Source organism: Schistocerca americana, chromosome 7 (assembly GCF_021461395.2).
Source record: "Schistocerca americana isolate TAMUIC-IGC-003095 chromosome 7, iqSchAmer2.1, whole genome shotgun sequence".
Taxonomy (NCBI): Eukaryota; Metazoa; Arthropoda; class Insecta; order Orthoptera; family Acrididae; genus Schistocerca; species Schistocerca americana.
In genome coordinates this window covers 35591130-35617461 of record NC_060125.1, presented here as the reverse complement: position 1 = coordinate 35617461, position 26332 = coordinate 35591130, and the positions used below count along the sequence as shown (strand labels likewise).

The following is a 26332-nucleotide window of genomic DNA, read 5'->3' as shown; positions in this document are numbered from 1 at the left end:
CTATACCAATCCCATAAGCACTACTGTCAGTACTCATGTGGAAAGGTTCTGTCAGCATGGGATGATGCAAAATATTTTCATGCAAGAGTTCACTTTTTAAATTTTCAAAATCTCTCATCCACCCTTCAGTCCAAACAAAAGCACTATTTTTCTTAAGGAGATTATTCAAATGAGGACTATTAAAAGCTTGCCCCTTGGTGAATTTTCTATAGAACCCACATAGACCTAAAAAGGATTTCAACTGTTTTCTATTTCTAGGAGCTGGACACTCTGCTATTGCACTTAACTTTTCCGGGTCCTTGCCAATACCGGTCGTAGTAATAATATGCCCCAAAAACTTTATTTCCGACTTCGCGAATTCACATTTCTTCCACTTTAGTTTCATGCCCCCTGCTTGTAGAGCAACAAAAACTTCCTGCAATAATTCACAATGCTCTTGCCATTCCTCAGTAGCTATCAGTAAGTCATCTACATAAACAGTTAGCAAGGAACTTAATTCTCTCCCTAATACAAAGTCCAGTGCCCTAATAAATACCGCCTCAGAAGTGCTAAGACCAAATGGTACTACTTTATACTGATAGCATTTCCCAGCGATTAGAAAAGCGGTATATTTACGGGATTCTTTGCTCAATGGGATTTTCAGGTCTGTCTATTTCCTTCTTTACAATTTTGTTTAAAGTCCTGGCGTCAATGACTACTCTTACTCCGCCATCCCTTTTATTCACGATGATAAGGGGACTATTATATTCACTGTTACTCCGTTCGATTACACCCCATTCTATCATTTTATCTATTTCCATTTGAACGGCCTGCCTCTTTGATGTGTGTACCGAAAACGGTCTTACAAAGAAAGGTTTATGCTCTAATGTCTCAATCTGGTATTCAAAGTTCTTAACTAGGCCAGGTTTGTCCAAAAATACGGTGCTATTACTTCCTAAAACATCAAGCAATTCTATTTTCTGATCGGGAGATATTTCCTTCAAATTTTCCACAATTTCTTTTAAATCATGCCCCTGCCTGTCACTCTCATCTATTAACTTCTTGACATGGTACATTTCATACATGTTTGTCAAACCATCATTCCCTTGGTCGATCTCCAACAATAAAGAACCAATTTCTGAATCGAACACCTTCCCATTTTCCTCAAATTTTATTTCCAAATTCGTAGATGCATTATTAATTTTGACCACTTCCTGGCTATAATCAATAATAAATTTTTCTTTATCTAGCCAATCTATACCTAGAATCATTTCAGTACTCAAGTCTGGCACAACCAAAAAATCGTGTTCAAACTTTTGTCCTTTTATACTAAATTCAACCAATATCTGGTTCTTTACTGGCTTGCTAGTCTTGCCAGTAGCACCAACAATTTTTACACCAGTCACTGACATAATTACTAGTCCAGGCTTATCACAGATATCTTTGAAAAACGATTGGGAGATAGCACTTATCTGAGATCCAGTATCAAGGAGTACTTGCAATTTCACATTATAAATTTCAACTGGTATTACAGTTTGTTTAACCGTCAAATGCTTTTCATTGTTGTGTTCTTCCCTAAGCAAATCTGGGTCGACGATAACATCATCCCAAGATATGCTTTTGACCTGAACATCACCTATATCTGGCGGTTTCTTTGGTTCCGGGAGTCCAAAGTCATTAAATACTTGAACTCTTTGTAACATTGACACTGAGCCGTCCGGTGGCTCCTTTTTTCTGTGTTCAGTCCCAATATCTGGGTTATGTTTCGAAACTTCGTCATCAGTAGGTAAAATATCACAATTAGCTGTATTCTCACTATTTTCACTAGTACCGAAATACCCGTCATCTGAACTATCGTCAGAATCCAACCATCCTGGATCGCTTTCAGGTTCTAACATAAAAGCTTTTCTGAGACAGGCAGTAAGTTCTTTCTCTGCATTTTCGTCAGGCTTTGATTTTAACTCAGTATCCTCTTTTGGTAAAACGACCTCATTATCAGCTTTACTCACATCCACAGTTACTTCATATTTAGTGTAATCCTCGTGGACTTCAGTTACTCATAGGTAATTACCTGCCCCTTCCCCATAGTGCCTTTCGGTAACAGCTTGTACTGTTAGCGGATCGTTAACAGAAGTTACTTCCTTGTCGATGCTTAGGATTTCGTCCTCCAATTCCTTTCTATCTTTGACCATCGTCTTATCGGCAGCACGCATACTTTGCATGGCGCTATTTACTCCCTCCTCCTTAAATTCGGGCCACGTCATCTTATCGACATCCCTACTATTTCCTTTTTCACTAATTAACCTCCTTGCCTCATATTCCTTCTTAAAATCCTCCCACTCACATTGCTTAAGGCCCTTGTACAGATTATCGATCTGCACACACCAATCAGTTACTTCAGCTAATTCATTCTCACCATTTACTTCATTGCTAACACTGCTAACTGCACCTCTCTGTGTATCCACTTTTCCATCTACTATTTCCTTCGCCACGGAATTACCACTCATAATGTATTCGCCAGCTCTTACGGCAGTGATTGTATCTAATTCTTCCGCCTTGCTAGCGGCAACAGCATGCTGCGTCATTCCATGCCTGCCCCTAAGCTGTCTCATAACTTTACTGTCAGTCTGGTATTGTTTCTTAAACCGGAGCTGGTATGTTCTGTCCGCTTTTGTTTGGCCTGCAATGTTCGAGGAAATCAGTTTCCTGCATTGTAGTTATTTTGCGTGGTGTACCCTCTACCCCCACCTGGATAACTCCCTCTTCCTCTTCCTCTGTCTCTACCTCTCTGTATCATGTTGACACGAAAACCATCACTGTCATTCCTCCTGTCATTATTGATAATTGGCACGACTTTCACTCCAGTGGTCTTCGTCTTCGACCCTTTCGAGAAACGCTTGGAAGCTGCAATGATTGCTTCCCACATATCTCTTTGAATCTTCTGGAAGCTCTTTATATAGCTCCCATATGATTTCCGAATTGGATCTTCTCCCTCTTGAGTGTGTCAGCTTTCGGTGCGAATATTCACAGAAATCTTTCAAAGAATTCCTGCCCCTGTTATCATGAAGTTTGGCCATGATAAACTCGCACCACAAATGATCCTGTTTTTGTTCGGACCAGTATTCTTCCATAAACTTTTGTTTAAACTCTTCGAACGTTATTGGTTTGGTATTCAAGTTAATTCCCCAGTGCTTAGCGTCACCTGCTAAGGCGCTAATTATTACGGTTATCTTTTCCTGACCAGATAAGTGTTAAGGAAGCATCCTCTCGCAATTTTTGATGAAATCCAACGGATGCCATCCGTTATGTTTCTTGGCAGGATCAAAGCATTCCTCACCTTCCAACAGCTTCGTAAGTGGCATGCCATTCTAGACAACACCAGGCCTATCTTTGATTTTACTCTCGAGATCGAAAATTTTGCCTTGAATTTTCGATGTATTTTGTTCACGCTTTTGTACACATCCGGTAACTTTTTCGCCGAAATTCTTTCAGTATCTGAAACTGACTTTTTCAGCTGTGAGATTCCATGTTGGCATTCATTTACGATCTTAGTTTTAAGACCGATAACTTTTTCGTCTACTTTTGTTTCAACTAGAGGCTCTACTTTCTCTTGGATGTTGAGAATTTCAACATCAAACCTACTGTCAATGTCGTCAATTTCCCCCTGCATAGTATTCATATTTTTATTAATTGTGTCAATTTCAGATTTCATAGTATATATTGCAAAACATAAATTGCCCACTTTTTGTTCTACCTGTACGATTTGTTTACTAATTTTAATTCCTTGTTCGTCGACCTGTGCTTTAAGCTGACCAACGTGTGTTTGAAGCTGGTCATTCTGTCCTGCAATTTGTTTGCTTAATCATTCAAATAAGTCGTTCATGCTTAAAATTTTCACACTGTCTTGTTCTACGGAATCGGTGCGTTCCGATTCTACTTCAAAATTTTCTTTCGGTTCTTTCTTTATCTGTGGTGAATCAAACTCATCAGTGGATTCGTTCACGTACCCACTATCATCTACAAAGTCACCCTCTACTTCCTGTGTTATTCCTTGTTGTGTTCGAGGCGATCTCGACATTTTAATCTGTTCGTTAACATATTCATGGTATTGTACGAATGCCAATTGTCTACCGCTAACGCCATCTGTTATTTGGCCACGTAAATTCCAGTCATTGCCAGCCGCATCTTCCATTACGCTCGACGCATCTATTGTGTCTACGTTCTTGTCCATACTGAACGCAAATTACACCTCACTACCGTACTTGACATTCACTGCTATTTATTTCACTGAATATTATTGCAATTCGTGCCACTGAATATCGACTGTTCGGTATTCAGCACTCGTTAATGCCTGTGCTATGGTAAGTGAGTGGGATTCACCTTATGAGAAAGGATTTTCGTATAGATATTGACCGTGTGCACCTGAATGGTGGCATATCAGACTTACATCCACTTTATAATAACAATGATACGTCAAGTAAGTTCGAAATGCAATCACATGTCAGGAGAGAACGAAAGCAAACCAGAAGATGCTACCCATGTGACAATAATACGGTCGCCAGCCTAATTAGGCATTAACTGAGTTTCTTCACTGTACAAATTGGTATATTTTCATGCAAAACAATAAGTTGTAGCACTGCATAATACAGTAGAATTTTAGAACCAGAAAATCTATTGAACTGATAGCTTCACGTTCTGTACTGATATGGAAAATCATGAATACATAACACTACACTATAATGTTTACTACAAAATTTTTATACTGTCTATTAATCTGATTAAAATCGGGCATAGGTTACCCTAGAAATTGTACTTTAATGCCACTCACAAAATGTCAATTTTAATGAAGGTAAAACACTGATAAATTTTGACTTTTATATTGACTTTAACTTTTGCTCATCAAACCAAGTTAGAATACTTAAGAATTCAAATGAATGAGGGGGGACCCCGAAATTGTAATGATCGCTGTATTAAAAAAAATGATTACTGAATTTATTATGTGTTCAAGATTTCCAGTGTATAAGTTACTACTCTTTTCATCATGTTTACTGCTCATTTAAATGCCTTTAAATCTGTCTCAAAATAATAAACTTCATTACTTATATCAATATTAAAGTTATCTTTCAACTTTGTTAGATCTTCGTTATTCATTTACTGGTTCATTAACAAAACATTTCTTTAAACACAATTATAATATAGTTAGTTCTGCAAGTAATTATTATTAACACAAATTTTAATTTTCATTTCGGGACACTCAGATTGCACAACATTTGGAAAGGACCCTGTCTAGGTTAGTTGTGAGGATAATTAAATGATGGAAAAGTTCTGGTAAAATTTAGGTTATTATTGCACCCCAACAAACACAGTTCACTCTCTGATCCACACGAATACAGTACTTAAAGTTTCAACCTGCTAGTATCGATGTGGCTGTTGGCAGGTGGCAAGATGGCGAGGCACAGAGCACACACACAACCACAGCTATGGCTCTTGATGTATCACACTTTCATTCTTCTTAGCGTTGCAATACTTTTCCATTTAGTGCCTATGGAATTTTGCCATGCTGTGTGGGCGTGGGAACAGCATACCCGAGGCTCAGCAAAGCTATATCTTCCACGAGAGCCTCCTCGCTCCAGAAGGTGTTGCTCAAACCAGAGCCAAACTCCAACTACTACTGCTGAGCCCGTTGAGCCATGCAGTGCCCGCATGCATTTTCCCGCGCTCGCCTGCCATCCACCTTTTACCGCTCCCTTACATACCGGGTATTCACCCAAGGTTTAGCATTCTACATATCCTAACACATTTCCTACATATGTACCAGACGCACAGTTACAATTTTAAACATCTTACAACATTTTCAACATTTGTTACATTTCAATTCTATTAGAATATTGCTTGACATTTGACATAAACATTAATATTCACATTGAAACTTACTTACAGTTTTCTTAATATAATGGCATGAAACAAAAAAGAAATGAAATCAGAACATCAATTACACATGTTTATCGAAAAATCGGAAGAAAAGAACTACTTATATGTACAATAGTATAGAGTTGTTGTTGTTACAAGATGACACGCTAAACGGAAGGGCCTGCTCACTAAATCCAAAAGCCAATCTTCGCTGAGGATGTAGAGCACATATATTAACACCAACTTTCAGATCATGCAATGATCACCATTCACAGCTAAGGTAAATTAGAGCTTGTACTGAGGCGTTCAGACAGTCGCTTTTCCCTCGTGTGATCCATGAGTGGAACAGAGGGGGGGAAATATGACTTTGGCATGAATAGTGCCTTCCACCACACACCGCTTGGTGGCTAGCAGAGTATATATGTAGATATAGATGTACATATCCATTTTTTGTGTAGACAACTGCTGTTGTAATTTGTAGCCACAGTTTTGCATGCTTCTGTCCAGAGGTAAATGTTTTGAGTTCCTCATTGTGGTGGGACATGAGTGCCTCTTTCAGTTACTAAATATGTAAATCTTGTTTGAGCTGTCATTTGTGCTTTAGTAACCATTGTTGCCAAAGCTTCCGTGTGGTCACTGATGCTAGTTTCAGTATGGGCATCTTCAAAGAAATCTACATCTACATCTATACTTCACAAGCCACCTTGCACTGTGTGGTGGAGAGTACTTTATTTACCACTGTCACATCCCCCTTTCCCATTCCATTCATGAAGGGTTCATGGGAAGAATGATTGCTAGTAAACCTCTGTGTTGGCTTGAATCTCTCCAAATTATCTTCAAGGGCATTTCACGAGATACACATAAGAGGAAGAAAATATATTTGTTGACTTATCAAGGAATGTATAGTCTCAGAACAGTAACTGTAAACCACGCTGTGATGCAAAATGCCTCTCACAGGTCTGCCATTGAAGTTGCTTGATGTCTCCTGTGACACTCTCGTGTTTATTAAATGAACCTGTAATAAAGCACTCTGCTCTTCTTTGGATCTTTTCTATTATCTGTATCAACCCTTTCTATAATTTCCTAGCAATACAACGTCTCTGTATGAAGCAGCAATATCCGCAGAAAGCCTCAGGGAATTTCCAGTGCTGTGTGTTATGACATTTATAGTATTGTGAAAAGTACAGTACCTGTAACATTCCCTTGGGAGTATGCCCAAAGTTAGCATTATGTTTGAAGACTTCTCTCCATTGAGAATACCAAGCGAGGTGGCATGTGATGGCTAGGACACTGTACTCACATTTGGGAGGATGACGATTGAAAGCCATGTCCAGCCATCCAGATCTTGGTTTTTCACGATTTCCCTAAATTGCTCCAGGCAAATGCCAGGATGGTTCCTTTGAAAGGGCACAGCTGATATCATTCCCCATCCTTGACACAGTCCGAGTTTGTGCTCCTTCTCTAGTGTCCTTGATGTTGACAGGATGTTAAAGCCAATTTTCCTTCCTTCCTTTCCATTGAAAAACTTTGCTATGTTCTGTTTGCTAGGAATTCTTCAGTTTAATCACACAATTAGTCTGATATTCTGGTTGCTCATATTTCGTTCAATAGGTAACATTGAGGAGCTGTATCACATGCCTTGTGGAAATCAAGGAATATGGTATTTACCCAGGTATTGTATCTGCTGCCTTCTGGGTTTCGTGTACAAACAGAGAAAACTGGGCTTCACATGATCATTGTTTGGGAACCATTGTTGATTCCTACAGAGGAGATTATCAGTCTCCAGAAATGTAATACACAAGCATAAAACATGTTCCGAAGCTCTACAGCAGACCAATGTCAAAGATATAGGCCTATTTGTTGCCATTATGTCTAATATTATGTATAATATATTTCCAACACAAGTGGGTTCCTGAACTATCTGCTCTGTCATTCCCACCACTTTTATAAGTGGTGGGTGTGACAATACATCCTGTGAACATTGCTAAATGCCTTATTTAATAATGTTCACAGGATGTCTTGCCACGCCCACCACTTGTAAAATTATAACCATCCCAACTGATTGTTAGATGATAGAGGCTCTTCCACTGATGATGTTGTGTTTGAGGAACACTCATACTAGCAAACAGAGCTTATGTCTAAAATTTTTGGTTACATCTGGGAGTGAGTTTGGAGGCTTATGAAAAAGATTCAACTACAAGGCTATATCCAACCTTTATAATGAGTCTTGCCTAAACAGTTTGCATGATGCTGTAGCTTCTGTCTTCGTGGTTTTGAAGTTCTCTCTGCTGTGACAAATACACCACCTCCATAACTCATTGTCTTGTCATTTCAGTATACTCTTAGATTTAACCCAAAAACTCACAACTGTCAGTTTCAAGTTTTTACTGGCTTTTGGTATCTAGTATTATATGAGCTTTGCAGGTTCTTAGGACTGTTTCAAACTCTTTGACTTTGTTGTGACTGCTTTGGCAATTGATCTCTAGGAGTTTAATCATGTAATCTGGGGGAGGGGGGGGGGGGGGGGGGGGGTAGTGCATTTGCTTCAATCTTACCCTCATACTTGAGGGTCTCCTACAGCTAGGAATGGATGCAGAATTGCCTAAGAAACCCTTGTATGCACTCCAGCTTCTGGTATGTAGCACCCTCTGACCCATTTAGAGGCACAGAGAGTCCCTACAAATCTCAACCCTATAGCACAAGTCTAGCAAGTCACAGCATAACTTTTCACAGCTCCTTTGAAATCTTTGGTTCAGGTCTTTTGCTCAGCAAAGAACCAAAGGGCCCCAATAAGTTTTGAGGACTGCTTCAGATTATGATGAGGTTTGTTGAACTCTGTGAGCAATGCTAATCTTCTCAAGCTTCTGTGCCAGTCACTTGACTGTTCCAAGAATAACACCAGACAACAGGCACCCTTCATTCCAATGTGTATCACAACTTGTATTTGGTTGCACGTTGTACCCTCAGCGAATATTGGTATGGCTTCTTTAACATGAGGAATGATGTGTCTAGGAATGCACACAGACAGCACAAGGCTGCCGTTTCCCAAGAGGGAAGGGAGAGCAGTTGAATTGCCAATTATTAACAGACCCCTACCTTTTTGTGTTCACCTCCCCTTGACAGTGGACGCAACAGGTATCCCAACAGGTGAAGTATGTCTTACTGGCTCAGTTTCACTGGAAGACAGCGTTTGTACTTGTTGGTTAGATGGATAACACCTGGAGTTCTTCTTGCCCCCTGCCTCCCTTATACAGGCCTGTAGACCTTCCCACTGACAAGTCACTGAGAACCAAGTGGATGAGTGGTGATAGATCTTTTGACAGATCTTGTACTTCATGTAAAGAAAACAATGGCCATTGGTGAAAGTAATACCTAAAATATATTTGGTATCCTTGTATGAGGTGTGTGAGATGAAAATCAGCAGTTTCATCTAACACACCCACTTGATGCAGCTTTCAATCACTTGACATAAGTGTGCTGCTGTGTTTGACGTGTTATGTCAAACACGGATGGTGTTTGCCATGTTTGAGATAAATCTGAATTGACAGCATATTTGATAAGCAAGTTTGACCCTTTATACAGTTGTTTGTTGAAAAAAATTTAGTTGCTTGTCAGACTTCTGAGATGTTGGACAACATGAGTGTTGACACTTTGCCACGCATAACAAATTCTGAAATTGAGTTTGTTGGAAGTATGGTATTTTCATCTGATGTCACATCTAGGACAGCAGTTCTTTATCTAGGAAATGAAAGTCATTTTAACACTCTATTTGAATCTCAGCCTTGAGAAAATAATTCAATATCTGGTTTCAATATAAAATAACTAAAAAGTACCTGTATTACTGAACAGGACACTTCTGACTTATAACAGTTTTACAAGGAAATATGGAAAATACAAAATTATGTGAAAACCATGTGTTTCATCTTGTACCATTGAAAACCACTGATTTCACATTCTCTTTCAAATTATTGTTTACATGAAATTTTCATGTCCCTAGTTGAAACCGTTAACCTCACTACATCAGAAGTCCATGTAAAGAGCCTGTTCTGCTCTTGTTAATTGCTCATTGTGATTATGGATTTTATCCATCAACTTTTGATCTCTTACCAGCTGTTATTACCTGTTTGTATAAAATGCTTGGACAGCAATGTTTGCATGTTTTCTTAACCAAGCAGTAATATTTATGAGCTTTGGTACTGACGTTTGCTTTGCCAAATCTAGTTTTGGTATTGAATACTCATAATTGTGGTAAGAAACAATGTTTTGTACGTTGTAATTAGCATGTGTGCATGTGATAAATGAGCAGTATGTAAATTACTACTTTTGATTCCTCCACAAGACTCTGTTGTTAAATCATTTATATTTTTCTCTTTCTGTCAGGAATAGTATTGGAGAGTGTAAATCTGTTTGGTGCATTGACATTTTTAGATATTGTGGCAGGATGTACTGTTCTGTCTGTTTGTTGAATGTCTTTTCTATACAAAATCTGACATTTATGAATATCTGTTACTGCACTTAACTACAATGTTCGCACCAAATTCTTGTTTCTGCAAATATAAAAGCATTTGCCAAATTTAATTTGACCATATTTGTTTCACTTTCTCAATAAATTATTTATATACTGTATTTTTTTTCACAGAAGCACAGAGTATTGATGAGGGTAGTGTGGGAGAAGTTTCCATACAGGTGGATCTGTTCACTCATCCAGGAACTGGAGAACATAAAGTGACAGTCAAAGGTAACACATCAAGATTGACTTTATCCAAAAATATGAATTACTTTCATTCCTATTATAATAATAATTTGCTTCTAATTTTCAGTGCCCTAGAAACTTTTGATACTCAGTAACAAATCTTGATACACATGGCCAAACATTTCTGTTCTAGGTTAAACAATCGAGATAGTGTTTTGCCTAGTAAAATGTATTACATTTGATATAGACAAGACACTATCTATTACACTGACTATATGGGTATACAGTTCCTCTCCATGCCAGGTAGTCAGAAGAATAATCCCAACAGCTGAGGTTCAAGCAGATCTGTCAATGATTCTACAGAACAGCAATACAAAATGTAACCAAGTACAGTTGAAATCCAGTAAGCAGTCAGGCCATGAAAGTACAGTGTAAGCAAGATAGAGACTTTAGCACAACGTGATTCGAAGTGTTGCAGCTGCCCAGGGGCCATGTTTTATCTCTGGCTTGACGTCAATGGTCAGCTCCATTTGACAGCCTGTTGGCACTTATTACTGGCCACTGGATGAGTCATTGGCAGCAGACATCACAGGATATCAACAGCATTGTTGGAGGACAGAGATATAGCACCCTTTCTCCCTTTGCTAGAGTATAGGGCCAGAAGTGTCCCAATCAGTGTCATGATCACTGTACCATGAGGTGGGAGGTGTGGATGGGCAAGCCAGCTAAAGGTTTGCTGTCCATCTCTACATCTGGTGTCACTGTGTTCTCCGCTTATTGAAGGAGCATGGTACTGTTGCTGGAGTCAGATGAAACTGGAGTTCTGGTCTCTGTGCCTGTGCTGGAAGTAGGTGATGCTGGTGATGGAAAAGGGTCCCATTCCATGGGATACCGGCTCCAGCAGCTCTAAGCCTGGGGATGTGGGTCTACCAGGCATCTGAAGTTGTATTGATCTGGCTCCGGGGGCAGCAGTGCTTGTCTAGAGGTGGAAGCTGCCAAGCATGGGCACAGCTGGTTGGGATGTCATACCAGTATGGTACTACTGGCATCAAGTGTAAATATTTATCATTCCTGGCACGTCTATGATTCCTATTATCCATCATGAGATCCTCCCAAAGGCACAAGCCTAAACCTCTGTGCCCAGTGAGAAGTGGGGCAATGGTTGGGCTGGTGTGTGCATGTTGTAGACCTCTGGGGGTCCCAGAGGATCAATTGTAGGCAGTATTTGATGCCAGGAACTGGGTCAAGACCTCAACCGTAGTTTTAGCTGACAGCACTGTCCGCATCTGAAACTTAACAACTAACCACTCAGCTTATCCTAGGCCCCTTCTGTAGCAAGTACTTTCTGAAAAGTGATTACTTCTTCTTTGGTATGGTGTTTCACATTTGAACTACATAAAGAAACTTGGAAAATAAGTCTATGATGATGAGCTACCTCTCTCCCAAAAAGGAGCCAGTGAAGTCCGTATTGATATACACTCCTGGCTGCAGTGTTGACCAGGCATAGAACAATTGAAGGGGTGCTGACTGGGTTGACGTGCAGGTTGCGCTGGAACAGGCTGTCCCCTCAATGTCCTGCATGCCAGTAAGTGTGCTGCTCTTGCAGTGCCTTCATACATATCTTCCCCTAATGGACAAGGTGCAGGATGTTTATGGCATGCTGAGCACACAGCAGTCTTCACTGTCTAATGTCGGCATCAGTACTCCCTGCATCAGTATCATGTTTTTTAGGGGAAAATGTGTGTGAAGCTCTTTAAAGGAGTGGGATGGGGGGTGTTCTGACCAATCTCAGTGAATGTATTTCATAACTTGTTTGAGGACAAGGTCCTAAGATATAACATTTGCAATTACAAATTCTGTAACAGGGAACTCTTGTAGGTGGTTTTGTAAGGTGTCATCTGTTTGGAAGGACAGTGTTTCACAAGAATCAAATGTCAGATCTGGTGCCATAGGTAGTCTGGATAGGGCATCAGCATTAGCATGCCCTGCTGTTGGCCAATAATGAATTGAATAATTGTTATTGCTGAGGAAGAGGGGCCAGCGTTTTTTTCTGGAAGGCAGTTCTTAGGACCAAATAAGGAAATTAATGGTTTTTGGTCCATTATGTGTGAAATTTTCTGGTGTAAAATATGTATGGAATTTTTGGTTGCCAAATATAATAGCTAGTGTTACTTTCTGATTTGTGAGTAATTGATCCAGGCTGAAGTCAGCATTTTAGACATACATACAATAGGTTGTTCATCTCTTTCGTGAGAAAGAACTTTCCCAGTCCCACATTGAGACAAATTGGTGAACAGGATAAAAGATTTTGATGGGCCATAGGTTGCCACATAAGAAGCAGAATTTAGATAATGTTTTAACTGGTGAAAAGAGTCCTGACACTTAATTGACCATTCATAAATGGACATTTTTTGAAAGTGATAGGGAGGAGAGCTTTGCTGTTCAACCAGCCTGTGAAGATAGCAAAGAAATCTTTGAGGCAATGTTTCCTGAAAGTGTTCCTTCTGAATTCACCTTTTTGAGAACACAGGTAAGATATTTAGTATGCAATTATTTAGTTCCGTATTTTAAAAATAATTGGTTGATGATATTGGAGCAGCACATTTCTCTCTTTGTTTTGTTGAAATTGTGAATGAAACTACAAAGAAAGAGTCATAGTCTGATAGCAAACAAAGGATTGTGACAAGATATGTACATACTTTCTTCATTGGTAAAGCCACTCCTAGTGTTGTTTACTCCAAGTTAAATGAAGCCTTGGATTATGCCCAGCTTTCTCATTCAAAGTTGTCGATGAGAGGCTGTGATGAACCCAATCTTAACAAAGCTCTGAATGATCTTACACTGAATCTTTGATCCTGCTAGGAATAAAACAGTTGACCGATGTTGCCACATAAGATACACATAATCCACAATGCATCCCAAAAAGGAGTATAAGATGGGTGAAAATGCTTCAGAAATGAACTTGTTTTTATATAATTTTTTTTATTGCCCAAAAAGCTTGTTGGGAAGATTATGGAAAAAATACAATCACATATGAAATTTCTTTGTCATTGTTTTGTGAAACATGTTCCTTCTAGGTGACTGAAATTAGTCCCAGCATTTTTTCCAGATCAGTAAAGTCAGTTTTGTTTAATCAAAATGGTCAATAATTTTAGTTGTAAGTTTATCTTCCATCTGTGGAGATATGACTGAAGGTCTTTTAAGTACACAGGCACTTTAGTATTTTCTGCCACTTCCACAGAGTGGCTTGAAGTCCTTTAAAACTCAGTATGTGGCCTAAATATTCCACTCACTGATGAAAGAATTCAAACTTTTGTAGGTTGTACTTCAATCCATTTTGTTGTAGCGCTGGAACACTAGACGTAAGTTACAAGATGTAGCATATTTATGTATCATCCAGATAATTGACTATTCAAAATATTTTGAATCAGCTGCTGCAAGAAATGCTGGAAAAGTCTAGTGCACTACTTATTCCTAAAGGTAACCTTTTGCATCTGCACAATACAATTAGGGTGTTTATGACCATGAATTGGCGGAGCTGTTCATCTAGTGGCAGTCAAAAATAAACTGCAGGTAGATAGTATTGACATGAACTCTTCTGGTCTTGGAATGGGACAATCTCTGATTGTGCATTTACAGTTAATTTTAAGTCACCAGAAACACACAGAGCACTATTTGGTTCTCATAACAATTCCAGTGTTATTGCGTATTGATTAGGTGTCAGGATGTCTTGTTCCATCAGATGACCTAATACAGGCATGAGTTCATCTCATGATGCTATTGGAACTGGTTCAGCTCTAAACTAGTTAGGTGCTGCAGAGGACTAGTTGAATCTGAGTTATGTAATTATTTGAACACCCTATGGTGGGTTGGAACTCCATGTGGGAACTACTTAGGAGATGTCATCATCAGGAGAAATAAGATTGACAGTCTGCTGATCAGGCCAACAGCTGTGCCACAGTGACAACACTGTTTCCTGTCAGATCACCAAAGTTAAGCACTGCCGGGCTAGACTAGCACTTGGATGGGTGATCATGTGGTCTGCCCAGCACTGTTGGCAAACAGGGTACACTCAACCCTTGTGAGAAAACTGAGGAGCTACTTGTGACATACGACTGGGAGAGCAGTGTGCTGTCCACATGCCCCTCCATATCCACATCCAGTGATGCTGTGGGCTGAGGATGACATGGTGGCTGGTCAGTACCGTTGGGCCTTCATAGCCTGTTTGGACAGAGTTCCCCCCACTCCCACTATAGATCGAAGCATGGAATGTCAGAGCTCTTAATCCTGCAGGTAGGTTAGAAAATTTAAAAAGGGAAATAGACAGGTTGAAGTTAGATATAGGGGAATTAGTGCAGTTTGGTGGCAGGAGGAACAGGACTTTTGGTCACGTGAATACAGGGTTATAGATACAAAATCAAATCAGGGTAAAGCAGGAGTGGGTTTAATAATGAATTAGAAAATAGGAATGGCTGATAAGGTACTATGAACAGTGCAGGTAGGTTAAATATTTAAAAAGGGAAATTGACAGGTTGAAGTTAGATATAGGGGAATTAGTGCAGTTTGGTAGCAGGAGGAACAGGACTTTTGGTCACGTGAATACAGGGTTATAGATACGAAATCAAATCAGGGTAAAGCAGGAGCAGGTTTAATAATGAATTAGAAAATAGGAATGGCTGATAAGGTACTATGAACAGCGTAATGAACACATTATCATAGTCAAGATACACACAAAACCCATGCCTACCAGAGTACCAGAAGTTTGCATGCCAAATAGCCCTGCTGATGATGAAGAGATTAAAGAAATATATGATGAGATAAAAGAAATTATTCAGATAGTTAAAGGAGACAAAAATTTAATTTTGATGAGGCACAGGAATTTGATAGTAGGAAAAGGAAGAGAAGTAGGTGAACGTGGATAGGGGGGAAGGAATGAAAGAGGAAGCTGTCTGGTAGAATTTTGCACAGAGTATAAATTTATCATTGCTAACACTTGGTTTAAGAATAATAGAAGAAGGTTGTATATGTGGAAGAGACCTGAAGATACTTGAAGGATCCAGATTGATTATGTAATAGTTAACAGAAATTTAGGAACCAGAGTTTAAATTGTAAGGCATTTCTAGAGGCAGATATGGGCTCTGACCACAACTTATTGGTTTTGAACGGAAGAAATTGGAAAGAGGTAGGAAATTAAGGAGATGGAACCTGGATAAGTTGAAAGAACCAGAGATTGTTGAGAGTTTCAGAGTTTGCTTTAGGCTATGGTTGACTAAAACAAGGAAAGGAATACAGTAGAAGATGAAGGAGTAGCTTTAAGAGATGAAATAGTGAGGACAGCAGAGGACCAAATAGGTAACAGGCAAGGTCTAGTGGAAATCCTTAGGTAACACAAGAGATATTGAATTTATCTGATGAAAGGAGGAAATTTTAAAATTCAGCAAATGAAGCAGGCAAAAGGGAATGCAATCATTTAAAAAATGAAATTGACAATTGCTAAGCAGGAATGGCTAGAGGACAAATGTAAAGCTTTAGAAGCATATTTCAGTTAGGGAAAGATAGATACTACCTGTAGAAAAACTAAAGAGACCTTTGGGGAAAAGAGAAGCCCCTGTATGAGTATCAGGAGATTAGACAGTAAACCATTCCTAAGCAAAGAAGGGAAAGCTGAAAGGTAGAAGGAATATATAGAGTACCTATACAAAGGAGCTGAACTCGAAAGCAATATTATAGAAAGGGAAGTAGGCACATATGAAGATGAGATGGGAGATATGATGCTGTGAGAAGAATTTGACAAAGCTCTGAAAGATCTATGTTGAAACAAGGCCCTAGGGGTAGATGATCTCTGTCAGAACTACTGAACTACGAGAGTGTGAGTCATGACAGAGCCCTCCCATCTCGTGTGCAAGATATATGTGACAGGTGAAATAACCTCAGGCTTAAAGAAGAATGTAGTAATCCCAATTCCAAAGAAATCAGTATCTGACAGGTGTGAAAATTATTGAACTAGCAGTTTAATAAGTCATAGTTGCAAATTACTAATATGAATTCCTTACATAAGAATAGAAAAACTGGTAGAAGCTAATCTCAGGGAAGATCAGTTCGGATTCCGGAGAAATGGAGGAACACGCTAACAATGCTGACCCTGCAACTTATCTTAGAAGACAGATTAAGAAAAGACCAGTCTACATTTATAGCATTTGTAGATAAATAGAGGATGTTTTTGACAATGTTGACTGGAATACGCTCTTTGAAATTCTGAAGGTAGCAGGGGTAAAATACAGGGAACAAAGGGCTATTTAAAGCTTGTACAGAAATCAGACAGCAGTTATAAGAATTGAAGGGCATGAATGGGAGGCAGTGGTCGAAAATGGAGTGAAACAGGGTTGTAGCCTATTCCTGATGACGTTATTCAATTTGTACATTGAACGAGCAGTAAAGGAAACCAAAGAAAAATGTGGAATAGGAGTTAAAGTTCAAGGAGAAGAAATAAAAACTTTTAGGTTTACTGATGACATTGTATTTCCGTCAGGGACAACAAAGGACATGGAAGAGCAGTTGAACAGAATGAAAGGGATATTTAAGATGAACATCAACAAAACCAAAACAAGAATGATGAAATCTAGTCAGATTAAACCGCGTTATGCTAAGGGAGTTAGATTAGGAAACAAGACACTTAAAGTAGTAGATGATTTTTGCTTTTTGGGCAGCAAAATAACTGATGGTGACTGAAGTAGAGAGGGTATAGAACGTAGACTGGCAATGTCAAGAAAAGCATTTCTGAAGGAGAGAAATTTGTTAACATTGAATATAGATTTAAGTGTTAGGAACTCTTTTCTGAAGGTATTTGTCTTGAGTGTATATGGAAGTGAAACATGGTCGATAAACAGTTTAGGTGAAAAGAGAATAGAGCTGAAGATTAGATGGGTCAATCATGTAACTAATGAGGAAGTGTAGAATAGAATTGGGGAGACAAGAAATTTGTGGCACAACTTCACCAAAAAGAAGGGATCATTTGAGAGGACACATCCTGAGACATCAAGGGATCACCAATTTAGTATTTGAGAGAAGTTTGGGGTAAAAAATGTAGAGGGAGACCAAGAGATGAATACAGCAAGCAGATTAAGAAAGATGTAGGTTGCAGTAGTTATTTGGAGATGAAGAGGCTGACACAAGAGAGAGTAGCATGAGGAGCTGCATCAGACAAGTCTTTAGGTTGAAGACCACAACAACAACGTGCTTGGTAAAAATAGGTCTTAAAATTTGGTGCATAGCGCATCAAGATCATCAGCTAATTGCTGATACAATGGTGATGTCATCTACTATTTTAAAACCAAAAGCTGAAAAAGCGTCCATCCCAAAAATGTTTTGTGCCTGACATAATGGCACAACTAAGAAAGTAATCAGATATCTGACTTTTGTGTACAGTTCTGTTATTGTGCATTTACCATGCACAAGTATGCAGTGCATGCTGCAGGACTGTAACCTGTCTGCTGTCAGCTGGAGAGACAGAGAAATAATGGGAGTGCAAGTTTCCTCATTTATAATAGGAATTGGTGAATTGGTATCAGCAATAAATTTTAGTAACTGGTAGTTGATTGCTAGTGGACGAGAAAAATTTCATCATTGCTCTGTAAAATAGTTCACCTGTGAGTGTGCCATGCTGCTGCAGCATCATCAGTGTGCAGCTTTTGCAAACTTCCACCCCTTGTCTTTGCTTACAGTACTGCACGTAGTTTGTTTCCTGATACGGGCACTAAGTGCTCATGTATTTACCAAAACAATGTGGGCATACTGTATACCACTTCCTGCTGTTATAGTGAGGTTGAGTGGTAGGAGGACTACATGCAGACTGTGAGTTGAATATGCACTGCTGCTGATTCATTTTTTGGGCTTTCTCCCTAAATGCACATCATGTTTTTGAATACCAAGTATGATGACAAAGATAAAGTTGATGAGTCCTGATCATGCTGACTGTGCTGTGAATGGGACTGCCCTTTATAGATTCTAGGGCACTTAAATCAAAATTGTGCTGAGCTACATTCTATACATTAAATGGGTTTACAGAAGATAAAGCCAATTTCCTCAAAATATTGCTATGCAGCATCTGACATTTTTGAAATTTATCGTCATCACTTCTTTGAGAGTACGATTTGTTAATTTCACTGCCTGTGCAGAATCTTCTTTATGAGTGCATACATAATTATTACATTGTAGTGGGATTGCTTGTAATTCCACTTACAATTATTTGTGTGGCGAACCAACCTTATAGTCGAGCCCACACACTCTGCTCAGAGGAGGCCAATGTGACTGAATGCAAATGAAACTTCAGCATGAGGCAAACACATTTCTTACAATGACTGAGATGCATACAATCAAGCCCGATAGAGTCCATCGCTGACTGCGTGACCACGGTTGATAGCATGAGGTTGAGCATGTCTCGTAGCCGTGTGCTCACAGGCAAGTCTCTATATGGCTGGCTCCCTCCACTATCCACGGAGTGCAGTGTTTTTCGCGGGCAAGGTGGAAGCGGCTGCATAAACAGATGGGCCAGCTTCTTCGTGCGCACGTTCGGGGAGTCCGCGATCGCTGTACCATCGTGCTTCATTGCTAGGCAGGACAGCTCTTCGTGCAATGTGTCCAGCACATTGCGATGCCTGGCTTTCACTGGTTCTTGCTTTGTCATCACACGTCCGGTGTGCACGGCGCCAATGCCGGGCTTTTGACTAATGGTAAATCTGCACGCACACGCTGTGAATGCTGTGTCGGCCGCGATAGTAGTTCTAGCATTTGCACGGCTGTGTGGCGGGCCACCACAGATATCCCCCCTCGGAGAGTGGAGCTTGGGAGCTGCGTGACAGCACAGCCATCAGTCTACAACTCTATCCTGTCGTAATTCGCATGCTGTGTGGTGACGTCAGCAGTAGCGCAGTGGCTGGGGTCTGGTGTAGCAACGACTGGGTGGCGGCTGGTGACATCAGCACATGGTGCTGACTGGCGTGCCTCTTGCAGTGGCTAGTGGCAGCAGCAGCAGGCAGGACTGCTGGGCATGTGAGGGGGCATGTCCTCCGTGCAGCGGCTATGACAGGAGTAGCTGGCAGTGCTGGCTCCGAACTGTCTGAAGCATCGCACGGCATAAGTGTATGGCTCTGTGATGTCGTGTCTAGTGCGTGAGTCCCGGAACTGTGATGGATACATCCAGCGGCACAGGGGCGGCATCCAGAGCTCAAAGGGGAGACAGTTATGGTAACTGGTGTGGGAGTATGACTGCCTTGTCACTCAGCATGGAAGAGGCATCTCAGCATAGACGCAGTTCCAATAATGGGGACTGGTGCGGGGGAAACCTACCTTGACACTTGATGTGGTGGAGGCAACACGACATGGATGTGGTCCCAGGAGTGTCAACAGATACACAACCGGTGACGTGGGCAGCAGAGTCTGGGGCTCAACTGGTAACGGCTCAGCAACGAGGCAGCCTGCAAGAGACAGGATCTCTATGGCAGGTGGCGTCTAGCGCACTGGGTTCTCACTCATTTGGTGCTGGCAGCATGGCACAATTGTCACGCAGCACAGGCATTTGAAATGGACGCACTGGCGGGAGCCCGTGACGTAGTCTGCTGGCGGCTGTGGAGAGGGGGTGTGGAGGGGGGGGGGGGGGGGGGGGGGGAGGGCTTTGGGCTACTGCACGTGCTGTCTGGGTGGGAGGGGAGGGGTGAGGCACACGTGGTGGTGCAGTGACAGCTAGCAGTGGGATGACAGCCAGTGGCATCTGCAGGTTGTCAGTGGTAATTATGGGCGGTGCCGGGCCGGCGGCATGGGAAGCTTCCTCGGCAGTTATGTCTTCTGCCAGTTTGACATGATCGATGGTGACCTTTATCAGTTTGCCATTGACCTCGAGCTCCAGCATTCTGTAGCCATGGGCGATGACGTAGTGTGGTCCCAAGTACTTGCACCGAAGTGGTGGCTGTGCAGCGTCAGTGCACAACATGACATGGCTGCAGCATTGCAGGTCGGCGTGCACAAACACTTTGCCTGTTCTGTACTGCATCAGAGTGTGCATTCAGAGGCCAGCAATGTGTGCACGTAAATGTTCTGTCAGTGGTGGGGTGGAATGGTTGTGCAGCAGTGGTGCTTCCTCCAAGAAGTCCCCTGGAATAGTCAGTGACTGCCGGTATACGAGGTCAGTGGATGAAGTGGCAATTTCCTCCTTGGGAGTAACTCGAAGGCCGAGCAGTACCAGGGGAAGGCCTCTGTCCAACTCGTGTCACGGCAAGTTAAGGCAGCTTTTAGCGTCCTATGGAGCCTCTCTTCCATGCTGTTGGACGCCGGATGGTAGCTTGTCATCTTTTGCAGCTGCACTCCACACAGTCGGGCGATGTGTGTGAACAGCGCGCAGTCGAACTGGCACCTGTGGTCAGTGGTCAGGTGACTGGGGCAGTTGAAGCGAGCCATCCATGTTTGGACGAAGGCAGTGGTGACTGTCGTGGCGGTGATGTATGAAGTTGGCAATCAGAGCCGGGCACAGGCACCAGTTCGAGTTGAAGGCTGCTGGAGGCATCGTGGTGGAGGCTATTTAGTTCGTTGTCACTCTCCTGTATGTCAACAATGTTTTCAGAGTTCACAGGGGGAGAGATGACGGCACACGTGTGAGAAAGGCAGTCATCCATGGTGTTGTCAATGCCAGAGATATTGGGGATGTCTTTGGAGAAGTGCGAGATGTACTCCAGCTGCCAGAACTGGCATGGTGAACACTTATTGTGATTGTTCATGAACACTTGTGTGATCGGTTTATGGTTCATGAATGTAATGAAGGGACAAGCTTCAACAGACGGGCGGAAGTGTTTCACAGCCTCAAATATCGCTAGTAGCTCACAGTCATAAGCGCGTTAAAGGTTTTTGCTATTCCGAGAGCTTCCTGGAGAAGAAGGCGAGTGGCTGCCAGCTGTCGCTGATGAGTTGCTGTAATGACGCTCCTATAGCTGTCTGGCTGGCGTCTACTACGACGGCTAGCTGTGTGTCATGCACTGGGTGCACTACTAGCATCGCTTCTGCAAGGGCACGTTTTGAATCATTGAAACATTTTTCCAGTGCATCTGTCCAGGGAACAGAGTCTTCTCTTTTGCTGTCGGGCCTCGTAGGGCTGCAGTCAAAGGTTCCTGGACAGCAGCGGCGTTTGGTATGTGACGTCGGAAAAAATCCAGCACCCCCAGGTAACGACATAATTCTTTGTACATCTGTGGACGAGGCGTCTCCATGATCACTCATATCTTTTCGGGAAGTGATTTGCAGCCGCTGGGGTTGATGAGGTGTCTGAGGAATTCTGTCTCAGCGACTCCAAACACAAACTTTGCTGGATTGATGATGATTCCGGCTTTGCTGAGACGCTGGAAAATGGTTGTTAGGTGTTGGCGGTGGAGCTTGGGCTACCTCGAAAACACCAGGATTTTTCTGAGGTACGCAAAGCTCCATGGTAGGCCTCATAAACATTGTCCAGGAAATGCTTCCAAGTTTGGCATGCATTTCTGAGTCCAAAAGTCATAAAGAGGCTCTCAAACAGTCTGAAGGGTGTCGCTATTGCCGTTTTTGGAACATCCTCAGGCGCCACAGGGATCTGTGTGAATGCCCTCCCACAGTCAACCTTGCTGCACAGTAACGACCCCGCCAGAGCATGGCTGAAGTCCTGCAGGTGTGGTACTGGGTAGCGATCTGGCACTGTTCACACATTTAGTGCATGGCGGTCACTGCATGGACGCCACAAATTGTCCGTTTTCGAGTAAGATGCAAGGCAGAAGACCAGGGACTGCTTGACGGGTGGATGGTGCCTTGTCGCAGCATAACCTCAAATTCGGCCTTAGCTATGGCGAGCCGATCAGGGACAAGGCAACACAGTCAACTTGGGGTGGGTGCAGTAGTTGTGGTTAATATGTGGTGTACCGTGGAATGTTTGACTTCTTTCGGTGTGCCAGGTTGTCGAGTCAATTCCGGAAATTGGTCTAGAATACAGGCGTAGGGGCAGGAGCACTGCACTGGTTTCACATTGAAGAAGGCAGCATGTCGCTGCTGTCTCACTATCTTCAACCCGGTCATAGAGTTGTTCAGCTAAGTGTTCGCTGTGTCGGCTAGCAAATTGAAGTGCACCAATAAATCCGTGCCCAGGATTGGCTCATTGACGTCTGCCACAGTAAATGTCCACATGAGAATGCGGCGCAGCCAAGGTTCAATTCTCGGTAGTGTGTGCCATACATTTTTATTCAGGTCAGTGACAGTTCCTTGCTTGATCTTTTGTCCCTGATCATAGATCATGAGTATATAGACAGGTCACAGCCCGTGACTACTAGGTAGCTGACACTGTCATGCCGCTCTGCTATGTAGAGACACCTTGATATGGCACCACAGCTGGATGCATCTAATTCTGGCTGAGGTTGGCATTTTGGTGCAAGTAAGGCAGCTGGCAGTTTGCTCCATCATTGCCAAAGCGGGCGTGGTACCAGCAGTAGCCATCAGATGTCGGCACTTATGTCAGCGACATACTGTCAGGTGAGCTACTGCAGTTTGGGTCACGTCATCCGAAGACAGAATGGCTGTTGCTGCGGTTCCTGCTGCGCTATGGTGGTGAACGCACCAAGTGCTCAACCTGCGTGGTTAGTGATGCCAGCTGGGTAGCCAAGTCGTGAACTTTGGTGTGGAGCTTGGCATCCACTGTGGCATGGCTGGGGATAGCGTTTTGACATGGGCCGAGCATTGGTGCTGGTTCTACGGCGGCACAGGCTGCAGAGGCGGCGATGTTTGGTGCCGTTGCGAGTGCATCGAGGACTCTGTTGGCCAGGTTCAGTACGCTATCCAACTCCATCTCGGGCTGGGCTACAATCACTGCTTGTACTTGCACTGACAGGCTGCGCACCCAGATGGTGCGTAATATCGAATCCAGGACCATATCAAGTTGCGCCAGGGCCCATAAATGGCTCAGGATCTCTGAGGGCCTCCTGTTGCCACATTCTTGATGTTGCAACAGCTGATGCACCCACTGCTCCTGCAATGCTGAAATATGGCGGATTAGTCAATTCTTCAGCTGCTTATATTAGGACTGTGTTGCTGGAGTGGTGATAATGTCTTGCACTTCAACAGCAATATTCTGATTGAGCTGGTTTACGACATGGCCAAATTTCGCAAGCTTGCACGTCATTTTGTAGATATAGAACATTGCCACCACCTGGCTAATCCACAGGAATGGATAGCATGGCCAGAATGGCAACATCCTAATTAACATTCGTCCAGTGCTTGTAGTAGGGTTTGCCAGTTCGACGGTGGCATGCTTGCGTGAATTTTCATGGGACAACTCCTCGCGGGCTCTTCGTGCCCGTAGCTCAGCTTCCAGTGCCTGGTTGCGCCTTAGCAGGTCCTGGACTGTCCTTTCCAGCTCCTCTGTGGTTGCCATTTTACACGATACTAGACACATTCACACAAAATTTTAACACAAAAATCACTGTATAGTTTACATTCACACATGACTGTGGTTCACAACAACAAAAAATCGTTATTGCGCGAGGTCGTAAGCGTAGATAAGCAGTTCGTGCCAGGGCAAATGTTAAAAGAGAAAAGTTTGTCACCATGCGTTGGCCTTCAGATCACGTCTGGGTCACCAGGATAGTGGGATTATTTGTAATTCTGCTTATGATTATTTGTGCGATGAGCCAACCCTATAGTAGTGCCCATGCACTCCACTCAGAGGAGGTCAAGGTGGCTGAATACAAATGAAACGCCAGTGTAAGGCAAACGCATTTATTACAATGATAGAGATCATGTGATTGAGCCTGATATATTCCATCACTGACTATGTGACCACGGTTGACGACTTAAGGTGGGGCAGTGCATGATCTGGAGGGTGTACACTCCACAAGACATCTTGTTGCCATGGGCAAGTCTCTGTATGGCCGACTCCCGGCACTATCCATGGAGTGCAACATTTTTCATGGGTGAGGCTTTTGTGTGCGCACATGTGGTGAGTCCGTGATCATTCAACCCACGTGCTAGGCAGGACAGCTCTTCATGCAATGCATCCGGTGCATGCCAATGCCTGGCTCACACTGGTTCTTGCTTTGTCTTCACACATCAGGTGCACCCGTGCCATTGCTGGGCTTTTGGCTATCAGTAAATCTGCCTGCGTCAGCTGAGAATGCTGTGTCGGCCACAATAGTAGTGGTAGCATTCACACGGCTGTGCGGCTGGCCACCACACTAATGATTCAGGAATCAGCCCTTTGAGATCAGTTGCCCATGCAGCATATGACTGATGGGACTTCTTGTGACAATGAAATAATGCGAGCCTAGCTGCTATAACATGTAATTGGAATTCTGGATCCATGATTATTGAACTTAGTTTGTTTTCCTCAAACACACATTGACTTTGAGTTGTTGTCTCCAATTTTACACCTGCTATGGTGCAACATGCTCTTTGTTGCTCATAAAATATGGATACACTGTAGTCACTTGATAGTTTACAATTCCAGTCCACACCAGATCATCAGAAATTGTAGAACACACCAAGAGAATTGTCCTAATACTCCAGAGTGAATAAAATTCGTGACTAGTCTATAATACAGCAAACTACAATGTAGTACAGTTGAAATACAGAAATCAACCAGGTCAGAAAATTATGGTGTAGATGAGGGAGGGACTTTAGCACAGCATGATTTGAAGTCTTTGGCAGCCACCTGGCAGTCAGTTTATATCTCTGGCCTGAGGTCAGCATCCAGGGCCATGCTGTGGTCCATTGGTGCCTCTTACCGGCTGCAGGAGGAGTTGTTGACAGTGAACATCGCAGGGTATCAACCTCACTGTCAGAAGATGGGAAATAGCAAAATACAAAGGATTCTTGTAGTGGGAAGTCTCCTATTTTGTAAGATTTTCAATTACAATGGAAGAAATACAGTCATCAGTCCATAAACACACACTCAATCAAACTAATTAATTACCTGTGTTAATATAGTCAGGTTGACTTGGATTAAGTTATGCTAACATAAATTTCACTACATGCTTTACTTGCGATTATTGAGTACCGTACAAGTTTTATCACTTATTTCATCTGCTGAGACTTTAGTACTAATGTTTCTCTTGTAAGAACAAATACAGTAATGACATTTCACATGGCACATCAGAGGAGGCAACAAAAACTTTTACACATGCTAGTAACTACTTTGGCATATCATAAGTAAAAGAAAATAATTTGTGAATTGAACTAAGTAAATTATTGAATGATGATGGAATTATACACTGAAGAACCAAAGAAACTTGCACACCTGCCTAATATCGTGTAGGGCTCCGTGAGCACACACAAATGCCACAACATAATGTGGCATGGACTCGATTAATGTCTGAAGTAGTGCTGGAGGGAATTGACAACATGAATCTTCCAGGCCTGTCCTTAAATCCGTAAGAGTACGAGTGGGTGGAGTTCTCTTCTCAACAGCATGTTGCAAGGCATCCCAGATACTCTCAATAATGTTTATGTCTGGGGAGCTTGGTGCCCAGTGGAAGTGTTTAAACTCAGAAAAGTATTCTTAGAGCAATTCTGTAGCAATTGTGGAAGTGTGGGATGTCGCATTTTCCTGCTGGAATTGTCCAGATACGTCAGAATGCACAATGGACACGAATGGATGCAGGTGGTCAGACAGGATGCTTATGTGGCTTTCACCTGTCAGAGTCATATCTTGACATATCAAGGGTCCCATATAGTGCCATCTGCACACTCCCCACA

The 26332-nt window shown here is 42.2% G+C and overlaps 1 protein-coding gene across 1 annotated transcript in view; it reads left to right on the top strand.

Annotated features, from left to right (window-relative positions):
* LOC124622251 (protein unc-13 homolog C) overlaps nucleotides 1–26332 on the top strand; it is a gene marked incomplete at its 5' end in the record, with an annotated part of 692708 nt that overhangs the window by 619705 nt on the left and 46671 nt on the right. Inside the window, one exon of the mRNA XM_047147909.1 lies at nucleotides 10529–10627. Within this exon, the coding sequence (XP_047003865.1) occupies nucleotides 10529–10627 (99 nt within the window). The remainder of the gene's footprint in view (nucleotides 1–10528; nucleotides 10628–26332) is intronic.